At 39.0% G+C, this 20,675-nt stretch overlaps 1 gene segment (V, D, J or C); it reads right to left on the bottom strand.

Moving 5' to 3' along the window:
• LOC127186438 (Ig heavy chain V region 3-like) overlaps nt 1–20,675 on the bottom strand; it is a 33,514-nt gene that overhangs the window by 9,929 nt on the left and 2,910 nt on the right. The window contains 1 exon segment of the V gene segment in view: nt 12,871–13,201. Coding sequence covers nt 12,871–13,201 — 331 coding nt within the window.

The raw sequence follows: 20,675 nt of genomic DNA on the forward strand, positions 1-20,675 counted from the left end.
TGGTATATTTGGGGGCAGCACTCTTTTACATAAATTTGAGCATGTGCGACTTAATCTCTGTAATAAAAATCTATTAGCAAATGCTCTATAAGATCAATCTATTACGTTCAGTTTCTTCTACCTTAATACATGGTAACTGACAGTAGTTTTTCTGTGGTGACAAATCAAATAAAACATTGCAAATAAAAAATGAAACATACATTTAAACAGGGAAATCTCAAAAGATAAAATAGAAGTGACTAAGAAACACTTGAAGAAACATTCTTAATCATGATAGAGATGAAAATCTCTATTATTTTTGAAAAAATGATGAACTTTTTTTAAATTCAGTATTAAATCTCTATATCAGGGATTCGCTGTTAGTCTACTTAGACATCAAGGGCCTTTTGTGGAGATCTCTTCTTCATGCAGTATGAAGTGTCTGGGTACTTGAAATGAATTCTCCAGCAGGTATCAGACAGGTCATTGACTTAAGGTATTACATCCACTTCACAGTATGCCACAGAATCACATTCAATTCAGAGGCCAGAACTGGAACATTCCCCTGCATTCTGGCCAATCTCTGCTTTTTATGAGTAGGAGACAGGATTGTTCTTTATAAACTCACTGGTATTCCTAACAACATTTTAAATTCAACACAGATTTGCAAAATCTATAGCAAAGTATTAGCCTAGAGGATTCATGCGTCCATATTCCCATAGGATTGTATCCATATGAAGCACATGACACTAAGATTTTCACAAAGAGTAAATATCTGCTGTTGGAACATGTAATATTAATGTTCTTAGTAAAAAATACTTCTTGCTAAATTATTTTCCTTGATATTACTAAGTACCACAGGTCTCTATGGTGGTTGTTATTCATCCATTATTCAAAACCAAGTACTTTATAGAAAAAGGGAGACCAGAACATATGCAATGGACTGTGATAGGTGCTGCTCCATCAGTGTTCTGTAAATGCTTGAGAGTGTTTGGCAGGTTAATGAGACTGGGAGGGAAGGAAATGTGGGACAAAGGTAAGTACAATCTGAGAACCTACCTCACTTGACTTGTGCATACAGTGAGGTGACAGAAGAGTTCTGTGAAAAGATTGAATACTACTTTAAACCAACTTATAGGAATTATACTTATGTGGCAATACAGTCTAAGATGAGTATATCTTACATTCTAAAGACAGAATTTCTCCTGGAACAAACAGCCAGAGTTAAAAGACACCTTGAGGTTACATCAGAATTGAGATGATTAAATGAATGTTTTGTTTGACCAAAGTTTGGTGATTTGGACTTTCCAGATCATATTCATATTATTATTCTCATCTATTTCAGCAAAAGTTCTTCTTTCTCATAACCCAGAGATATTTTTATGGTGCATTGCTGGGAGCAATCACATGCTGGATTGGAAAAAGCAAACATCCAAGTGAATTACAGCAAGATGGGAAACAAGATTGAAATAAATTAATAATCAAGGAAATACATTTCTTTTAGGCTTAGTCTAAGATTATGGCCTCCATGTATACCATGATATGAAAGATAATATGAACATAGAAACAAAGAATAAATGGCTATATATATACACATATATATACATATATATCTTAGAAAAATCTTGATATATAAAAACCTCTTTCATTGAGTACATAATAATTATTTAAAATTAGAAAAAGATAAAACTTCAGCTTTCAATTCATAATGAGCATACAGTAAAACTACTGCTTTAAGCTTGTAATAAACAATGTATCTAGTTAGATATTAGGATCAATAATCCTACTGTATCTATTTTGAATGATGTAATTTTTTCCAAACATAGATAACCTTTGTATTAGATCATATAAAAACCCAAGAACATATTAAACAGTAGTTGAAGCTATTTGCCTCATCCAAAAATGTGCGTCTGTATGTTTGATCAAATACATGTGGATTAATGGTGCCTTTAGGAGCTCCTTTGTTTTGTCCATTGATTATATGTGTGTATGTGTCTGCGAGGTTTGTAAAAACTGCTTGTTTTTTCTGCCAAGGTGTAAATAGCAAGGCTACCAGCCTAGAACTTTAAAAGTTAACATGTAAATAGAGAGGCTACCAGCCTGAAATGTGAAGAATTAAAGTACATAGCGAAACACCAGGCACCAGCCTGGCCATTCATCATTGCTGTGACCTGGAGCTGATCTCTAGCATCCTGGCTAGAAAGACCTTAAAAAGATAAGTCTCCTCACAGGTAGGACCTCACCTGGGCAGCTGCAGAGCCCTTAGCAGAAAGCTGAGCCACCACTGTGACCTGCTTAGGATTACCCTGTGTGTGAGACAGTCTCTATAAATCCATCATCATGGTTTTGCATTTTCATTGTTTTATTATAGAAAAAACATGTCAGTGGAGGTTGTCACTGATGAAGATGTTGAAAGGTCTGGTGTTCTACAGGGTCATCCTAAATCAACATCACTTTATTCATAAATGTTTCTTTACAAAGTTGAGAAAGACAATGTAGGATGTGGGGAGAAGCATAAAAATGAATGCTCAAAGTGATTGCTTCTGAGAAAGTCTCCAGGCTAATCTTCTCTGTCTTCTCAGTCCCAGGACAGCTTCCTGCTCCTCCAGGGTTTCTGACAGACTCAGGACGTGGTTGCAGCACTGTGTCTCTCACACAGTAATAGACCGCAGTGTCCTGAGATGTCAGGCTGCTGAGCTCCATGTAGGCTATGCTGGAGGATTTGTCTGCAGTTAATTTGGCCTTGCCCTTGAACTTCGGATTGTAGCTAGTATCACCATCTCCAGGATAAATCCACCCAATCCAGTCTAGGCCCTGTCCAGGCCCCTGCTTCACCCAGTGCATATAGTAGCTGGTGAAGCTGTAGCCAGAAGCCTTGCAGGACAACTTCACTGAGGACCCAGGTCTCATCAGCTCTGCCCCAGACTGCTGCAGCTGGACCTGAGACAGAACACCTCAAGAGGGAAAGGCAAAATGGATGTCATTGTCACCTCAGTACCTGTTTCCTCTTCAGATTTGTGCTGGTGAGCCTTTTACCTGTAGTCACAGACAGTATGAAGAGGATGCTTCAGCTCCATTCCATCCTTAGGGATGGTGTGTTCACTGACTCCGGAGAGGACACAGATCAGAGGTTGTTTTTATGGTGTGGAAATTTCTGAATTTAAGCCCCATAGATTCAAGTGATTTACATATTCATGAGCATGGTATTTCTTAGATAAGGCCCTAGTCCAGCTGGGGAAGAAGGAGATAGAAAAACCTGGGTCAGGCAGCAGGATGCTAAGCTTCAAATCCTAATCCACTGAGTATATGCATCCCATGTCCCCTCTCTTCTTTCAGATGTATGCAATTAATGTTTGGGTGAGAGGGTGACATTGTTGGCTCATCTGTGACTGAGTACTCTGCCAATCATTCGCAGCACTTGACTATCATGAATGTCTGCATCGGTTCATACATACTGCATGCTGAGAGCTGAGAACAGAAATAATATACTTGGTATGATCATAAACATTTATAAGACAGTTTGGCAACATGACAATGAGCACTCTGGTCTACCAGGGATTACATCATCTCTAACCATGGACTTTTGCCATGTTTACTACAACAAACTCTTTCCTATGGTTCAGGCCAAAAATTCAATTAGAAAGGAGTTGGTTTTTGTATAGCAACCAGGCACTAATGGCTACACCTTACCTGAAGGAAGATGCTGTGGACTGCAAGGCCTGGTACTGCATGAGATCACTGATGTTTTTGCTCTTCCTTCAAGCTACACAGCACCTTCCTGCACTAGTAAACCTACCCAACAGGAAGAATTTACAAATCAGGTAGGTTTTATGTGTCCTACAACCAGATTCCTCAGCCAGTTGAAAGGCACATAAAGGAATCCTAATGTTCTAACTTGACCTCAGTCAGATGATGAGAAGCAAGAGTACAAGTGATGACATGGACGTCATGAAGGCTGATCCTCTCTCACCCTTGAAGGGAGTATATTAACACTGGTTATCAGTTTGGCAAATTTGCCAAAATAAATAAATAAATAAATAAATAAATAAATAAATAAATAAATAAATAAATCTATTATGTGTCTCATTTACAGGCCTCAAAACATATACCCAAATGGCTCTACACATTATAGAGACACTTGAAATTCCATATTTACTCAAAGCATGTTGTTCGTGCTCTATTCTCAGCAGCTAGAGAATGGAATCATCCTATATTTCCAACAAAGGTCAAATAGGTAAAGAAAGTGTAATCTGTTTTTAACATTGTGTGAACCCAGTGTGCATTTGTCCTGAAATTTCTCTACATAGTTTGTTCTGCCAGTGCTTGGGAGTATTCTTCCAACCAGTTCAATCCCATGCCCAGGCTTCTGCCTCACTGAGTGTCCCGATATAAAAAACTGGAAAGCTAACTGACTCAAAATCCTTGCAGGTAAATTTTCCTGAAGCTCCAGGATTCCTCAGGCTAGCCCCAGACTCCAGTACCTGAACCTAGGAGTGACACCTATAGAATGAATGCCATGGACACTTCAGTCTCTGTTTTCCCGTTAGCCCTTCTCCTAGTAATGCACTTACCTGTAGCTGCTGCCACCAGGTAGAAATGAAGCAGCTTCATGCCAAGGTGAGAACCTGTGTGCTCAGAGACTGTGGAAAAGTGGGTACTAATGGGGTTGTGTGGACATCACTGTATTTACAATCACAAACTAATTTACAAAATCAAGAGGAAGGGTGTTTCTTAGATGAAGACATGAATTTTTTTAGATAGATCTGGTAGAGTTTTTTGTTAGTCAGATGTATGGTGAGGTTCTGGCATCTGAGGAAATGAATTCAACTCCATCATGGCACGCATGCACACTGAGCTCTTCCATCGCATTGACAATCCATTTAGCACATCCATGTTCCTTTATGTGAACCACACATCAAGTTTTCAAGAGACACCTGAAGCACCTCAGTGTTAACAATTTTACTGATACTGAATAGGTACACTGACCATCCTACCACAATCAGACAGATACACAGAGCTCTTCCATCCCACTGAGGACCCAGTTGCCATATCCATGTTACTTAGTGCAAACCACAGTTCAAGAGTTCAAGGACAACAGGGATCTCCTCAGTGTCAACCATATTCCTCATGCTAAGAAGGTGCATTGACCATCCCGTTTCTCTCAGACACTTACACAGAGCTTTGGAGGTTGCTGTCCATCGGGACCCGGTGACAAACGAGACTATGAACACCTCTTCTAACAGCTGCAAACTCTGGGACACTTAACAAACAAACTCTCCAGGGTTGTAGCATAGAAATGGTATATGTCTACAATGCCATCATCTCTGAAAATAATGATGTTGGCAATGAAATCCATAGAGGCTGCTGGAATACAATCAGTGAGCAGCTTCCTTATCAGCTTCAGCTGCTGCTTTACTTCTGAGAGAATTGGTGGAAATACAGCGCCCCTGCTGGTCCTGAGAACTCACTTGTGTAATTTCTCATACAATTATTTTTCTTCTTTACAATGTACTATTGATTCTGAGAAGATATTTCAACAATGGAAGGTGAGCTGTGCCTCATACATTGTCTCCATGAACACTGTCCTTTTGCTAGGGTCTGTTAGATCTAGCAATAGAAGGGACCATGATGAAGTCATGAGTTACCAGAGAAGAAACTTGAGATAAGCCAAATCTACAAGCTCTCTACAAAGTAACTTACCGAGTCCTGAAACTGCAAATGGGACAGAAAACTCAGAACACCAGCAAGAGGAACAAATGTGGCACTTAAAGATCAGTTCCCAGCTACAGAAAATATTTTCACAACTGACAAGCAGCCAAAATTTAGAAAACTTGTACTGTGATTCAGTCTGTTTGCTAATTCAGCACTCATGTCACAGGTGTGCTGTATAGTTGTGTGTAAAGACTTAGCAGGGGTGGTGTTTCTCTTTGCCATGTATCCTTAAGAATGAAAAATGCTGACTGTGTCCTCAGGCAACTATTGTCTATCTGGATATAGCTTCCCCAAGATCAGCATCCTCTTATTCATGGAAGCTCATGAGTCATGTTTTTTAGAGTCTTGGGTATATTTGCTCAGGCTTAGAGAATGACAGCTGTGGAGCTGAATCACCCACTGCCAGTACCAATGTGTTAGTGTAGCCATCACCAATATATATGACAAAACATGTACCTGAAAGTGAATACCTGCAGAAAAAAATCATCTGACAGAACCCAACATGCTTTCATGTTAAAAGTCTTATATAGATCAGAGATACAAGGTACATACCTAAGTACAATATTGGTAATATACAGCAAGCCAGAAATATACACCAAATGAAATGGAGAGACACCTAAAGCAATTCCACTAAAATCAGGAAAAAGACAAGTGCCCACTCTCTCCATAATTCTCCAATATAGTTCTTGAAATTCTAGCTACAGTAATAAGACAACTAAATAAATCAAGGAGAAATAAATTGGAAAAGAAGAAATCAAAGGATCCCTATTAACAAATGATAGTATACAAAAATGGCCCAAAAATTCTACCACAGATTTCCTACAATTGGTAAACACATCTAGCCAAGTGGCTGGATTCAAAATTAAGTAAAAAAAGTCAGTAGACCTTCTATATACAAATTCCAAACGGCCGAGGAAGAAAATACTACAGAAACAACATCCTTCACAATAGAAACCAATAATATAAAGTTCATTGGTGTTGCTCTGACCAGGAAAGTGAAAGACTTATATGACAAGAACTTGAATTCTCTGAAGAAAGAAATTGAAGAAGAAATCAATAGATGAAAAGTTCTTCCATGCTCATGGATTGGTAGGATTAACCTATAAAAATGGCCATCTTACCAAAAGCAATCTGCAGATTCGATGAAATTCCCATCAAAACATCAACAAAATTATTTACATACCTTAAAAGAACAATTCTCAATTTCATGGGTACAGACAAAAAATAGCCCAGATTTGTTAAAACAATCCTATACAGTAAGAGAATTTCTGGAGGAATCTGTATTCCTGACACCAAGCTTTACTACAAGAAATAATAATAAAAACTGAATTTACTGGCATAGAAAAAAACTGGATAATCAATGTAATCAATTGAAGTCCCATAAATAAATGCACACAACTATGAACATGTGATTTATGACAAAGAAGCCAAAACCAGGGAATGGGGACAAAAACATCTTCAACAAATGTGGCTAGTCTAACTGAATGTCTATATGTACAAAATGGTTCAGTCACATCTTTTGGAGTGTTCCCTGGGCCCTGAAGAGAAGGATTTGATGGGTCTTTGTGTTTGGTCCCATTTACTGCAGGAGTGACCTTCTCTGATGATCGATGCAAAAGACACTGACATTTGAGTACAGCAGAATGTACTTAGGAGTCACTTTAAGCCTATGTTCCTCTAACAGACCAGAAGTCTTTATTTTTCCCTAGTTCCTTCACCAATCTTGTCTCAGGTTCTTTGCCAACACATCAGAGTGCAGAATGGGTTCAATCTCTCAGAGTGGACATAAAATCCAGTTATATATTGATTAGTTAAATTCACAAGATCACAACCACACCAGAAAATATTACAGGCACATCACTACTGAATATCAAAGAGTTTGTTGCTGTGTTGGTTTGTACTGGAATTCCTTCTTGGAGCATGCAGAGTACCTTGGAGTAAAATGAATACTAATCAGTGGGAAAGGAACCTCAAGGAAACCACCAGCCAGAGCTCTCATGTTTAATGACTTGTGTGTATGTGGTTTTCAACAAACATGGCCTAAAACACCCTGCTCCTCTGGGTCCACAGGTACAGGCACAGCTACCTCAAGCCGCGTCCTGTTCCTCAACCTCCATTGTCTGGCCACTAATCCACCCGCATTCCCCAAGCCTGACAGTCTGTGAACATTCTGGTTAGACCCTCCCTGCCATCAAATACCTCGTATCTTTGCTTCCGGTGAGACAGGCACAATGACCTCAAACTTTGTGCTACCCCCCAACTCCTTTTCTGGGCACTCTACACAAGTTCACCAAGCCTGACATTCCAGAAACATCCAGGTTAGACCTTCTCATACAGATCCCCGACCAGGGAAATGTGGCAACTCCATAGCACATCCATCTTACTACTACAAGCCGTGGATATACAGACACAATGGAAGCACAACAAATGTATGAAATTCCAATTATATAAAAATGATAGAGGACTTTAAAAAGAGGAAATAAATCTATTAAAGACACTCAGGAAAATACAATCTATCGGGTAAAGCCTTATAAGGAGGAAATGATTACATCCCTTAAAGAAATACAAGGAAACACAATTAAATAGGTGAAGGATATGAATAAAACTGTTCAAGACCTGAAACTGAAAGTAAAAACAATAAAGAACACATGAGGTATTGTAATCCTGAAGGTGGAAAACCTACAGAAGAGGAAAGGAGAATAGCAGATTACAAAAGATGGAAGAATCTCAGACATAAAAGATAAAATAGAAGGAATTGATACATCATCAAAGAAAATATTAAATCTAAAAAATTCCTGACCCAAAGCACCCATGAAATCTGAAACACACATGGCAGGGGGTGAGCTGGCCCTGCCCTGAAGGAATGGGTGTGGGAGAGCAAGCCCTGCCATGATGACATGGGAGTCGGTGAGCTGGCCCTGCCATGAGACCATGGGATCAAGAGAGTGAGCTCTGCCCTGAGGACACAGGACCAGGCCCTGATCCAGGGCTTTGAGTGGACCTCACCCTAACATCTACCCCATGGATGACCTGCTGGAACACATGAAGGGGCAGGAACTGCAGATCTAGTGTTTAAGGAGCTCCTTGACACACAGCAACAATGGGACATGCAACAGCATTTCCAGTAGGGATCTGGTAATGATAGTGTAGACCTCAAATCAGACCCATGACTTATAACAATGAACATTTGAAAGTAAACATATGTGGACAAAAAGCTATACTGCATGATATGCTACAGCTTCTATGACAAGATTTTTTTGTCTTTCTGTTTGTTTTATTTTACTGGAGAGAAGAGGGATTTGGGGCATGATGTGTACATCATAGACATTCAACAAAAGTAAAAAAATAAGAAAGAAAAATATAAGCCATGAAAAAAGCAACAACAAAAAATGTGAGACACTATGAAAAGAGCCAACCTATGAATAATTGAGATAGAAGAAGATGAGGAGTCCCAGCTCAGAGTTAAGAACATTCCTTGAGATCATTTAAGGCTTAAGGCTATCAAAGCAGCTTTTGTTTACCCACATGTAGCTGATAGGATTTTATAGGTCAAATTCATGTCATAATTTACTCCCAGGTACTCTAATAAAACTTCTTGTCTCTCATCATATAGAAATACTTTTATCATTCATCATTATTATTTTATTTTTTATTTTTTTATTAGAGAATAAACATGTCAATGGACCTGGCCACTGGTAAAGTGATTGAAAAAGTATGGTGTACTGTAGGGACATCCTAAGTCACCATCACTTTATATGTAGGTATCTTTTTAAAAAGTTGGCAAAGGCACAATAAGATTCTGAGGAAGAGGCCCAAAAGTGGATGTTCAAAATGAAAATTTCCTAACAAGTCTCCAAGCTAATCTTCTCTGTCTTCTCAGTCCCAGGGTTGCTTCCTGCTCCTCCAGAGTTTCTGACACACTCAGGATATAGTTGTAGCACTGTGTCTCTCGCACAATAAGAGACTGTTGAGCTCCATGTAGGTCGTAGCTTCTTTTTTATTTTTAGATAGAACTGGTAGATTTGTCTGTTAGTCAGATGCATGGTGAGGTTCTGGCATCTGAGGAAATGAATTCAAGCTCCATCATGGCACACATGCACACTGAGCTCTTCCATCGCACTGACAGTCCATTCACCACATGCATGTTACTGATGTGAACCTCACATCAAGTTTTCAAGAGACACCTGAAGCTCCTCAGTGTCAACCATATTTCTGATGTTGGGAAGGTACATTGCCCATCTTGCCCCATCCAGACACAGAAAGCTCTTCCATCCCACTGAGAAACCAGTCACCATATCCATGTTCCTTAATGTGAACCACACTTCAAGTGTTCAAGAATGACATGAATCTCCTCAGGTTTAACCACATTTGTGATGCTGAGAAGGTGCATTGACAACCCTGTTTCTATCAGATACTCACTCACAGCTTTGGAGGATGCTGTCCATCACAATCCAATGATCACCAGGTCTATGAGCACCTCTTCTACCAGCTGCAAACTCAGGGACACTTTTCCCCATATTGCTTAGGATCCTGAGGCAGCAATATCCTTAATAATTATTTATAAGTATTCCATGAACTAGTATTTCTATCCAGTCAGCATATGAATCTGATTTGGATGCTGGTGATCTCAATAAGGATGTTATTTAACAAATAATTTCTCCAGGGGTGTAGTATGGAAATGGTATGTGTCAACAATGCCATGGTCTCTGAACATAATGATGTTCGCAATGAAATCCACAGAGGCTGCTGGAGTACACTCAATAAACAACATTCTTAACTGCTTCAGCTGTTCCCTTACTTATTAGAAAATTTGTGAATCTACAGTGCCTCCTGCTGGTCCTGATAGCTCACTTGTATAATTTCTCACAGAGGGACAACTCACTTATTTATCTTCTTTGCAATGTACCTATTGATTTGAGAATATGTATCAACAAGGAAAGTGAGCTCTTTCTCAAATGTTGTCTCCATGAGCCACAGTCCTTTCTCTACAGACTATTAGATATAGCAATGGAAGTGACCACTGATGAAGTAATGAGTTACCAGATAATCAGGAGCTACCAGCTCTCTAGCAAGGCAGTTTTCCCACCCCTGAAGCTATACTTTGGAAAGAAACTTCAAAACATCACAAACAGGAACAAATGTGGCACGTACAGATCAGCTCCAATCTACAGAAAATATTTGCACATATGAGAAGTGACTAGAATTAAGAACAATTTATAATACTGTGATTCACTCTGGTTGCTAATTCGGCATTCGTAACACAGAGGGGCTGTGTGGTTGTGAGTAAAGACTTAAAAGGCAGTGTTTTCCCTTTGCATATATCTTTAAGATAAAAATGCAGACTTTCCTTAGGCAACCCTTGTCTCTCTGGATGTAGCTTCCCTAAGCTCAGCATCCTTTTATTCATGGAGAGTCATGACTAATGGTTTTCAGAGTCTTGATATATTTGCTAAGAATTGGAGAGTGACAACTGTAGAGCTGAATCATCACTACAAGTTCCAATGTGTTACTGTAGTCACCATCAATATATATGACAAAATGTGAGTACTCCTGCACAAAAACACATGCAGAAAAATTACCTGACAGAATCCAACACATCTTCATGCTAAAACTCTCAGACAGCTCAGGGATACAAGACACATACCTAAGTACAATAATGACAATATACAGCAAATTTATAGCCAAAATCAAATTAAATGGAAAGAAACTTAAAGCAATTCCACTAAAACCAGGGACAAGACAAGGCACCCTACTCTCACCGTATCTCTCCAAGGTAGTACCTGAAATCCTGTCTCCAGTAATAAAACAGCTAAATAAATCAAAGGGAAACAAATGGAAAAGAAGAAATCAAAGGATCTCTATTAACAAATGATAGTAAACATAATGATGACAAAAATTCTACCAGATAACTCCTACACTTGATACATACCTTCAGCCAAATGGCCGGCTTAAAATTAACTAAAAAATCAGTAGACAACCTATATACTAATTCCAAAAGGCTGAAAAAATTAGAGAAATGACATCATTCACTGTAAACTCAGTTTTCTTGGAGGAAATAATGTCTCCTACAGGAACATCCAAAAGTTAATGTTCTGAGCTAAAGAATCAAACCCTGAGATTACCAGCTACCACAGGTGTCTCCGTATTGAGTGATAGCGACACATTTCCTCAAAATGAAATCTTCTATTAAAAAGCATGACCTCTTCGTAACAAGGAATATACCCAATGGATCCTAGAGACAGTTTCTTAGTCATAGTCATTGCTGGTGTATGATATTAGAAAAAATTGGAAACAGCTTAGAGGTCTGTCAATGGAAAAATGGATTAAAAATTTGGACTAAACTGAAAGTTGTAATATATATGGAGAGGACGAAGTGACAGACATGTATGTGTCCAGTTTCTGTGAGTTTACATGCCCTTTGCCCAGCGGACTGTGAGAGACAAGGATGTGTCAGTGTGTGTCCATGTTCTGTAAAAGCCTGAGACTGTAGGTCAGTGAAACAAGATAGGGAAAGAAATAAGTTTGAGAATAGAGAGTTGTGCATAATCTCAAACCTATCTGCAATTAATATTTACATACATTGAGTCAATATAGTAGTTTTATGAAAATTGATTTAATGACTTTGATAAATTTATCATAATTAACTTTATGAGACACTACAGTATGCTATAAATATCTCTTACATTCTAGAAGACCAGAAATACTTCTGGAAAACACACGCAGAATTTAAAACACATATCCAGGTCACTTAAGACTATGAAAGAAGTTTTTGTTTAGTCATACATAATTTATGTGGATTTTAAAAGTAAAATTCATATTATACTTTATTCAAAGAAACTCCACCAAAAGGTTCAGTCTTGTGAAATCCAGAGATATTTTGTACCTATGTGCTATCAAAGTTTTCCATTTTCTATTGATTTATTAAGAAATAAACTTGATAATGGAAGTAGTCACTGGTTAAGTGTGTCAAGGTGCAATGTAAAATATGAACCAATTCAACTATCACCACTTTATTCACTGCTGTAATCTTGAAAATTTGAAAAGTACAAATAGTTATGTGAGGAGGAGGCAGATAAATGGACATATGGAACAATTATTCCTGAGCAGGTCTCCAGGCTAATATTTTCTGTCTTCTCTGTCTCAGGGCAGCTTCCTGCTCCTCCATGGTTTCTGACACACTCAGGATGTGGTTGCAGCACTGTGTCTCTCGCACAGTAATAGACAGCAGAGTCCTCAGATGTCAGGCTGCTGAGCTCCATGTAGGCTGTGCTGGAGGATTTGTCTGCAGTTAACTTGGCCTTGCCCTTGAACTTCTGATTGTAGCTAGTATCACCATTTCCAGGATAAATCCACCCAATCCACTCCAGCCCCTGTCCAGGTCTCTGTATCACCCAGCTCATATAGTAGCTGGTGAAGGTGTAGCCAGAAGCCTTGCAGGACAACTTCACTGAGGACCCAGGTCTCACCAGCTCAGCCCCAGACTGCTGCAGCTGGACCTGAGAGTGGACACCTGTGGAGAGAAAGGCATAGTGGATGGCATTGTCATGTCCGTCCCATTCTAATGTTTCAATTCGGAAACCCCTTACCAGTAGATACTGCAAACAGGAAAAGAATCAAGCTCCATCCCATGGTGAGGGCCACAGTGTTCAGTGAGTGTGGAGAGGACACTGATCTTATGTTGCTATGGTGTGTGGACATCCTTGTATGTAACAACCATATACTCACAAAATTTGCATATTCATGACCAACGTACGTGGTCCAGCTGCAGAAGGAGGCAGTACAGAACACCTGGGTGAGGCAGCTGATGCTGATGTTCAAATGCTAACCCTCTCTGAGGAAATTCATCCCATGTCCCTTCCGTGAGCCCTGGGCACATGCTGTGGATGTAACATCAGGGACTAACCTCTCAATATATTTCTGGTTTGATGCAGTTGCATCACTCTGGGACAAAGTTTTCAGATGAATTTACAGAAAGAGGTTGTGATATTGATAGTGACTTGAAATCTCCAAACATGCTAAGTTATTAGAATTTACAACCTCTTTCATATTCATACAATGTCTACAGGCCTTTACGGTAGGTTGCATACAAAAACTAATCAAAAAGACCCAAAAGGAACATACCTCAGAAATATTAGAACATCAAACTTTATTGCGGCCCTATCTGCAGTAACTAAATTTCGGAAATAAAATACATGTCTGTCATGAGATGAATGCATAAGAAAGACATGACTATATATGCAGCACAATAGGCCGCTTTCATTTGAAAGAATAAATCTTTTTTAGAAAAATAATTAATAAATCTATGCTGTGTCCCAGCTGTACCCTCCCAGTCATATACTCAAATGACTCCTCATGTTATTACAGAGACACTTCCACATCCATGTTTATTGCTGCTCCATTCAAAGGAACTGGTAAGTGGAATCCATCTAGATTTGTAACAAAAGACAAATAGATAGTCACAGTGTGGGATGAATGTACAATGGAATACTACTCAGTTGTAAAGCATGAATTATGAAATCTTTAATTATGTGGATAAACCTGGAAAATATAGTGAATGAGATCACCAGATCCTTGAAGACAAATGCTTCATGTATTTGCTCATATACTGTTTTACAATTTGGATATTTTTGTTTGTTTAATTTGTAGAAGGCAAGAGTCTAGAATTATGCCCTTATGGTCTGAGGAACTGAGGGAGAGGATATGGAAAATGAACATAATAAAGTTGAAGCAGAGAGGTATCATCCTGGGAATACAAAGCTTCAAACATGAAGTGTGTAGGGAAATGAAAGCTGTAGGCACTGGTTTAGAATAAACCAAAACGAACACTTACAAGAAAGGTATGTGAAATCTAGGTTCTTGAAGTAGGAGTAAAAATAAAATTAGGCATAGAATGCATGTTCCTGAAAACGGGAAAAGAATCAAGCTCCATCCCATGGTGAGGGCCACAGTGTTCAGTGAATGTGGAGAGGACACTGATCACATGTTGTTATGGTGTGTGGACATCCCTGAGAAATAAAAGTGAGTATAATTGGAGTAAAAAAAAACAGGATATAGAGTAAAGGGGATGCATTACAGTTTTATTTTTATAACAAAATTTGTGGAAATAATGAACAATTCACAGTTGCTAGTTTTAAATTTGTGATTTTATTTATCTTAATAGGATAATTCTGCTTTCAGATTGTGGCATGGTTTTATTGATCTGCGGTTACAATATTTTTTTAATCAAAATTATCAAACCTATAGAAAGTGTATGCAAAACTGGTGATATGCAGATAAGATTTGTAAATTACTCTTTAGTATTTTCTCAGTGGTTTTGTTCATGCTCTATGTGTATGGGAGATATATTCTTGTATAAAGCTGAGTATAAAGCACATGGTGAGCTTTGCACCTTATTTTAACTTAGGAGTCTTTGAACAGAGGCACCTGCATGGAAGGACAGTGTGGCTCCCAGAGACACAAGTTATTTATAGACCATCTCATTGCAGTCCCAGGATAACTCCATCTTTGTTAATGGACAGAGAGATTCCCACAGCTGATGAAAACTGAATTAGATAATGCAATTTCCCTTGGTTCTCACAATAACTTCATGGTTAGGCCTTATATCTAAGAAAGAATTAAAATAATGAACAGATTATAAAAGCCAGAAAGGATAGATGACTCCAATGAAAGAGAGTCTGGAAGATACAGGAGAACAGAGGCACATACGAACTCACAGAGACTGTGGCTTCAGGAATGGAACCGGAACCAAGTTAACCCTGATAAGATCCTCATGCTGAGAGAGGACATGGACATAGGCTTTCAATCCCAACCAAGAAGTTTCTGAAACTGACACTCCCTTACAAAGGAAAAATTTGTTTGCTTAATAGAATATAATTCTGTATACCACACTTATGGGTGGATTCATGCCCAGACAGAAATGGTCAACACAAACTGACCTCAGTGGCATTATTGTATAAATCATGGCTCAAAGCACTGTTCATTTTCTTTGTCTTACTTGACTTTTGCATAGAGCTGTGTTTTTACCTGGTCTGTGTGTGTGTGTGTGTGTGTGTGTGTGTGTGTGTGTGTGTGTGTTGCTATTTTTGCTTGATTTAAGCCTCTTTTAATCATTTCTTGGCTATGTATTTGTGTCTACAGTAAGAATGAAAGAGAGTGTAATTCGGTGACTATGGTCATAGGAAGGACCTGGGAAGACTTTGGGGAGGGATCCTGAGCTCAGAATACATTGTATGGATTTGTGAAGTGTGCAATCTTCACTGTGTTTGAGCATGGAAGCTTCAGAGCAGGTGCAGGTCAGCTACTACATATTGAGGAAGGAAACCACAGAAAATACAGAGTCCTTTCTACATCAACATCATCTCTAACCAGGATTATTGACTCCATTGTGCCCCCTGCTGGTCATGAGGTAGGTTTGTCATGGTTTATACTCAAGTTTCCCTGTCTTCCTTGAGCAGTAACATATGAGCAACTTCAATGCTCACAGGTCTCACCTGCAGGAAGAAATGGCTCTTGCTTACATTAAGATGATGACTGATGTTTCAGAGGTCAATTTTAAATTTTTTCTATATTATCATCAATGGCTGATCACTGGTGGCAGTTGGATACAACTCTAGCCATTCCAACTTCTAATAAGGTGATTACAGGAGAGAACAAAGTCTTGGAGACCTTCAGTATGCTATACCTGAGGCAGAGCACCTGAAGTCTGAAGGACCAAAATCAATCTTAGGCTCAGAATGCAGGATTCCCATGTATGCAGGTGTGAACTCCTGGGACACTCAGACACAGGAATCAACAGAAAAAGGAAGAACTGTGTGGTACCCACAGATCAGTGAGCAACTTTGAAAAATTCACTTTGAGATGGATGCAGAATTAATGTAAATTAGGAGTGTTTCTTAACATGATTCTTATGTTGCATTTTCATGCATTTATAGGAATGCTGGAGGGAGAACACCTGATTGACAAAAGCCTCAAGGGAAGAGAAAATGTGTCATTTAAAAGATTTCAAAGTCCTGAGCCCTCTTATACCTAGACAGTGCATGTATTAGGAAAGTTTTTCAGGAGCTGATCATTTTAATTGATGCAGCATTGACTTGGATTATACTCCCATTAATAAGAGAAATCAATAGTATGATGTAATCTTTTCAGCGCATGTGTATTTAAGTGTCAAAAGTGCATTTGCACATATTAAAACAAAAACACATGCTACAGGTAATCAAGTTACTCAGGTGCGTTTTGCTCTAACTATATGATCGGGGATCAGTGCACCTAATATTTCAGTAAGGAAGTGCTGGACTAGTCAGCTGCATGGCTTCTCTTCTATCCCATGCCAGAACTGATGTGATGTGATTGACTTCAGATCAGAAATTAAGACTCTCCAGGAAACACACTCTTCTCACAGAAGAAGAGTTATCATGACAGTCCAGGGGCCATAAGGGCTTGTTTTCATTTCAGCATTCATGTTGTGCTGGGAAATGTCAATAATTCTTCACTACACACTCCAGTATGGTGAGATGCTGATGCCTCTCATGGATGACAATGCACAGGAGTCATTGGCTGGTTAAGTGGTGTGAATTTACATAGATGTCCTCCTCTTACACTGTAATCTATTCATAAAGTGATGGTCTCTGTGAGCTTACAGGTAGAGGATATGTGCTTATTCTCCTAAATCAAGCCAATGTGGGGATCACAATATATGCCCAACTGTTGGAATATCTGGGACTGTTCAGGGGTTTTCCTCCAATACATGCACACTTTGATTTCCAGCATTTCTTATTCAGCCTTTACTTTGTGCATTATTTTGTCCCTCTCATCTGGGAAGGCACTGTTTACATCGATCATAAACACCTAGGAATTTCTTTTGGAACTAGGCAATATTTGGTGCTTCTGAACCACTTTCAGTATTCCTGAGCACCTCTGCAGAGAGCACTGTATGTGAAAACTGGCTCATGTCTCCTCACTCTGATTCTCTCACAGACTGATACACTAAGGTGTCCTCAGTGCTCTGATACCTGAGATGAAGGAAAACCCAGTTTACATGTTTCCTGGGGTCTCTGGAGTGTCCACTGTATCTTACCTCAGAAGGAAGTTCCATACAAATGCTGCAACCCATTCCTCTGGAACAAATTCATAAATCAGCAACAGTAACAACTCATGAGTCTTCAGCAAAGCACCAAGTACTCTGTAACAACCTTGTGTCCAATGGCTGTGGGAGACGGTCCTACGTGATGTGATCAGTGTTCTATACGTGGTTTGTTGTAGGCATAAGGTTATTGTGCAGTTTGCATCCTGCTTTCCTGTCTAAGTGTTGTGTAAACTCTTCTTTCCAATTGTCTTCCATTTATGTAAGTAAAGCAGCTTACAGACAATTGATGAGCAAGGGAGAGAATATGGCTGGACTTCCTGCCATCCAGGGAAGGAGGAGTTAGGGAATTCATCCACAGGGAGGGGTCCAAAAAAGATCCAGAGTTAGGAGCTGAAGCAGAAGAAATCCACAGAAGAAATCTACAAAGTACAAATATGGCTTGGATGCTTGCTGGGAGTGACACATAATAGCACAGAGAGTTGAGAAAAGAGTTTAAATATTTGGATTGTAATGTGAAGCTTTGTATTATGAAAGAATCTCAAATATTGTTGTGGTAGCCAGGTTAAGAAATAAGAAACAAACGCTGTTTTTTTAAAAATAGGTTTAACAACGGGAGTCCATCAAATGGCAGAATTTACATTAATCGAGCAAGAACTTATGTAGACAAGACTTGATACCCTATGAGCATATACAGGGGGAGGAAATCCCCCTCAGGAACACTCATAGGGGAGAGGAATAAGGGGAAAATGGGAGGGAGGGAAGAATGGGAGGATACAAGAGATGGGATAACTATTGAGATGTAACAAGCATAAATTAATTTTAAAAATGATACTAAAAAAATAAAAAAATTAAAAAAAGAACTTATGTAAAAAATAAGACTACAGAAGAGATGTGTGTTTCTTTTCAAAAGCAGAGGAACTGCAGTTTCTAGAGCAGAAGCTCACAGCACCATGATTAGACAGACCACTGCACAGCAGCAAGGTCTCCAGCTGACTGAAGAAAAACAAAAATTGAGACTTGCAAACCCCAGAGAGGCAGTTTATTTCCCTGGAGAGAAAAAAAAAAGTGGCTTTTTAACACAAGCAAACTTTTCAATTCAAGACTTTCCTAGCCAAGGCAGGAAAACACCTTTACAAAGGGTCTCTTCATATTCTAACTTCTAAAGGCCAGAAGAGAAAATACTTGTGGACCCAATAACTTCCCAAAGTATAGGAGGGATCAGGATCCAGTGGATGAGGCAGGAAAATGCCAGTACCTGGAAGAAGTAGCCAAAGACAACTGAAGCCTCAAAAATCTGAATTGGTAGGGTCTAAAGGAAAGCTGAATCTAGGAAGAGGCTTAGAGATTTTTTAAAGATTATTTTGTGTGTTGAAAATGGAAGACAGTGATATAGTTCTTCTGGATTCCATTTCTGTTTGTATCTCTTAGCATATTGTAATATCTGGATCGCAAGACACCCCCCCAAGAACCACCCGGAGTCGAATCTGATGTAAACTGCACAGGGTCAATTTAATTAACAAGATCAGAGCTCAGACTTTCAGTCCTCCATCAAATGGGAAGATGGCAGCCCTGCTGTTCTAGTCCAAGGCTTTTAAAAGGAAAAAACCACAATTAGGTATTTCTAATGGCTGGCATTACATGATTGGTTAAAGGGTACATAGGAATGTTGATCTTTAAGCTGATTGGAAGGTACCTCTAGGCTAAACCGGAAGGGGGGATTTTTATCTAAACTATGCATCATAACTCAATTGACCTGCATTCTGATTGGTTGACAGCTACATCTTGTGTAAGCTTGGTGTTTTTCTCTGAGACAGAAAAGGAGACTGTTTTTGCCTAAGCGCAGGCATGAAAATGGAAAATATGATTTTGACCTTGAATCTCAAATATGAATTATTTAATATATAATTTAGGAAACACTATGATTTATAACTCCCAAAGGCTTGCTATTAGAAGGGAGTGGACTATTTGCTTATTCTGAACAGGAGGTAATGACTAACCTGTGATTTGAAAAACATTTTTCAGCACTAAATCTCTGCTTCAGGGATGTACTCTTGGCCTATTTGCACATCCAGGACCCTTTGTGGAGATCTCCTCTTCAAGCAGTGTGAAGTATCTGGGTACTAAAAAAACTTCTCCAGCAGGTATGAGACAAGTCACTGAATCAAGGTGTTACAGACACTTAACAGATGCTTTTGCAGTGCACTGCAGAATTGCATTCAAGTCAGAACCAGACACAAAAGATTCCCTTGCATTCTGGTCAATTCTTGGTTCCCACAAGTAGGAGACAGCAGTGTTCGTATCATTTTAAATTCAACATATATTTGCAAAATCTAGAGCAAAGAATTGGCCTAGGAGATTCATGCCTGCACATTCCCATAGGATTGCATCCATATGAAGCACATGGCATTCATATTTTCACAGAAAGTGAGTATCTGCTGTAGGAATATGCAATATTAATATTGTGATCTAAAAATTCTTCATACTGAATTATTTTCCTTGAGATTATGAAGTACCAGAGGTCTCCCTGCTAGTTGTTATTCACCCACCATCCAAAACCAAGTATTTTATAGAAAAAGGGAGACCACAGTGTATGCAATGGACTATGAAAGTTGATGCTGCATCAGTTTTCTATAAATATTTGAGAATATAGGACATGTTACTGAGACTGGGAGGGAAGGAAATATGGGCCAAAGATATGAACATAGAATGACGTGATAAATGAGTTGTATGAAATTATTTTTTCTTTTTTTTTATTTGACATATTTTTTACTAATTTATTCTTGTTACATCTCAATGGTTATCTCATCCCTTGTATCCTCCCATTCTTCCCTCCCTCCCATTTTCCCCTTACTCCCCTCCCCTATGAATGTGCCTCAGGGGGACTTCCTCCCCCTTTATATGC

The sequence above is a fragment of the Acomys russatus genome, unplaced genomic scaffold (genome assembly GCF_903995435.1).
Source record: "Acomys russatus unplaced genomic scaffold, mAcoRus1.1, whole genome shotgun sequence".
NCBI classification, from domain to species: domain Eukaryota; kingdom Metazoa; phylum Chordata; class Mammalia; order Rodentia; family Muridae; genus Acomys; species Acomys russatus.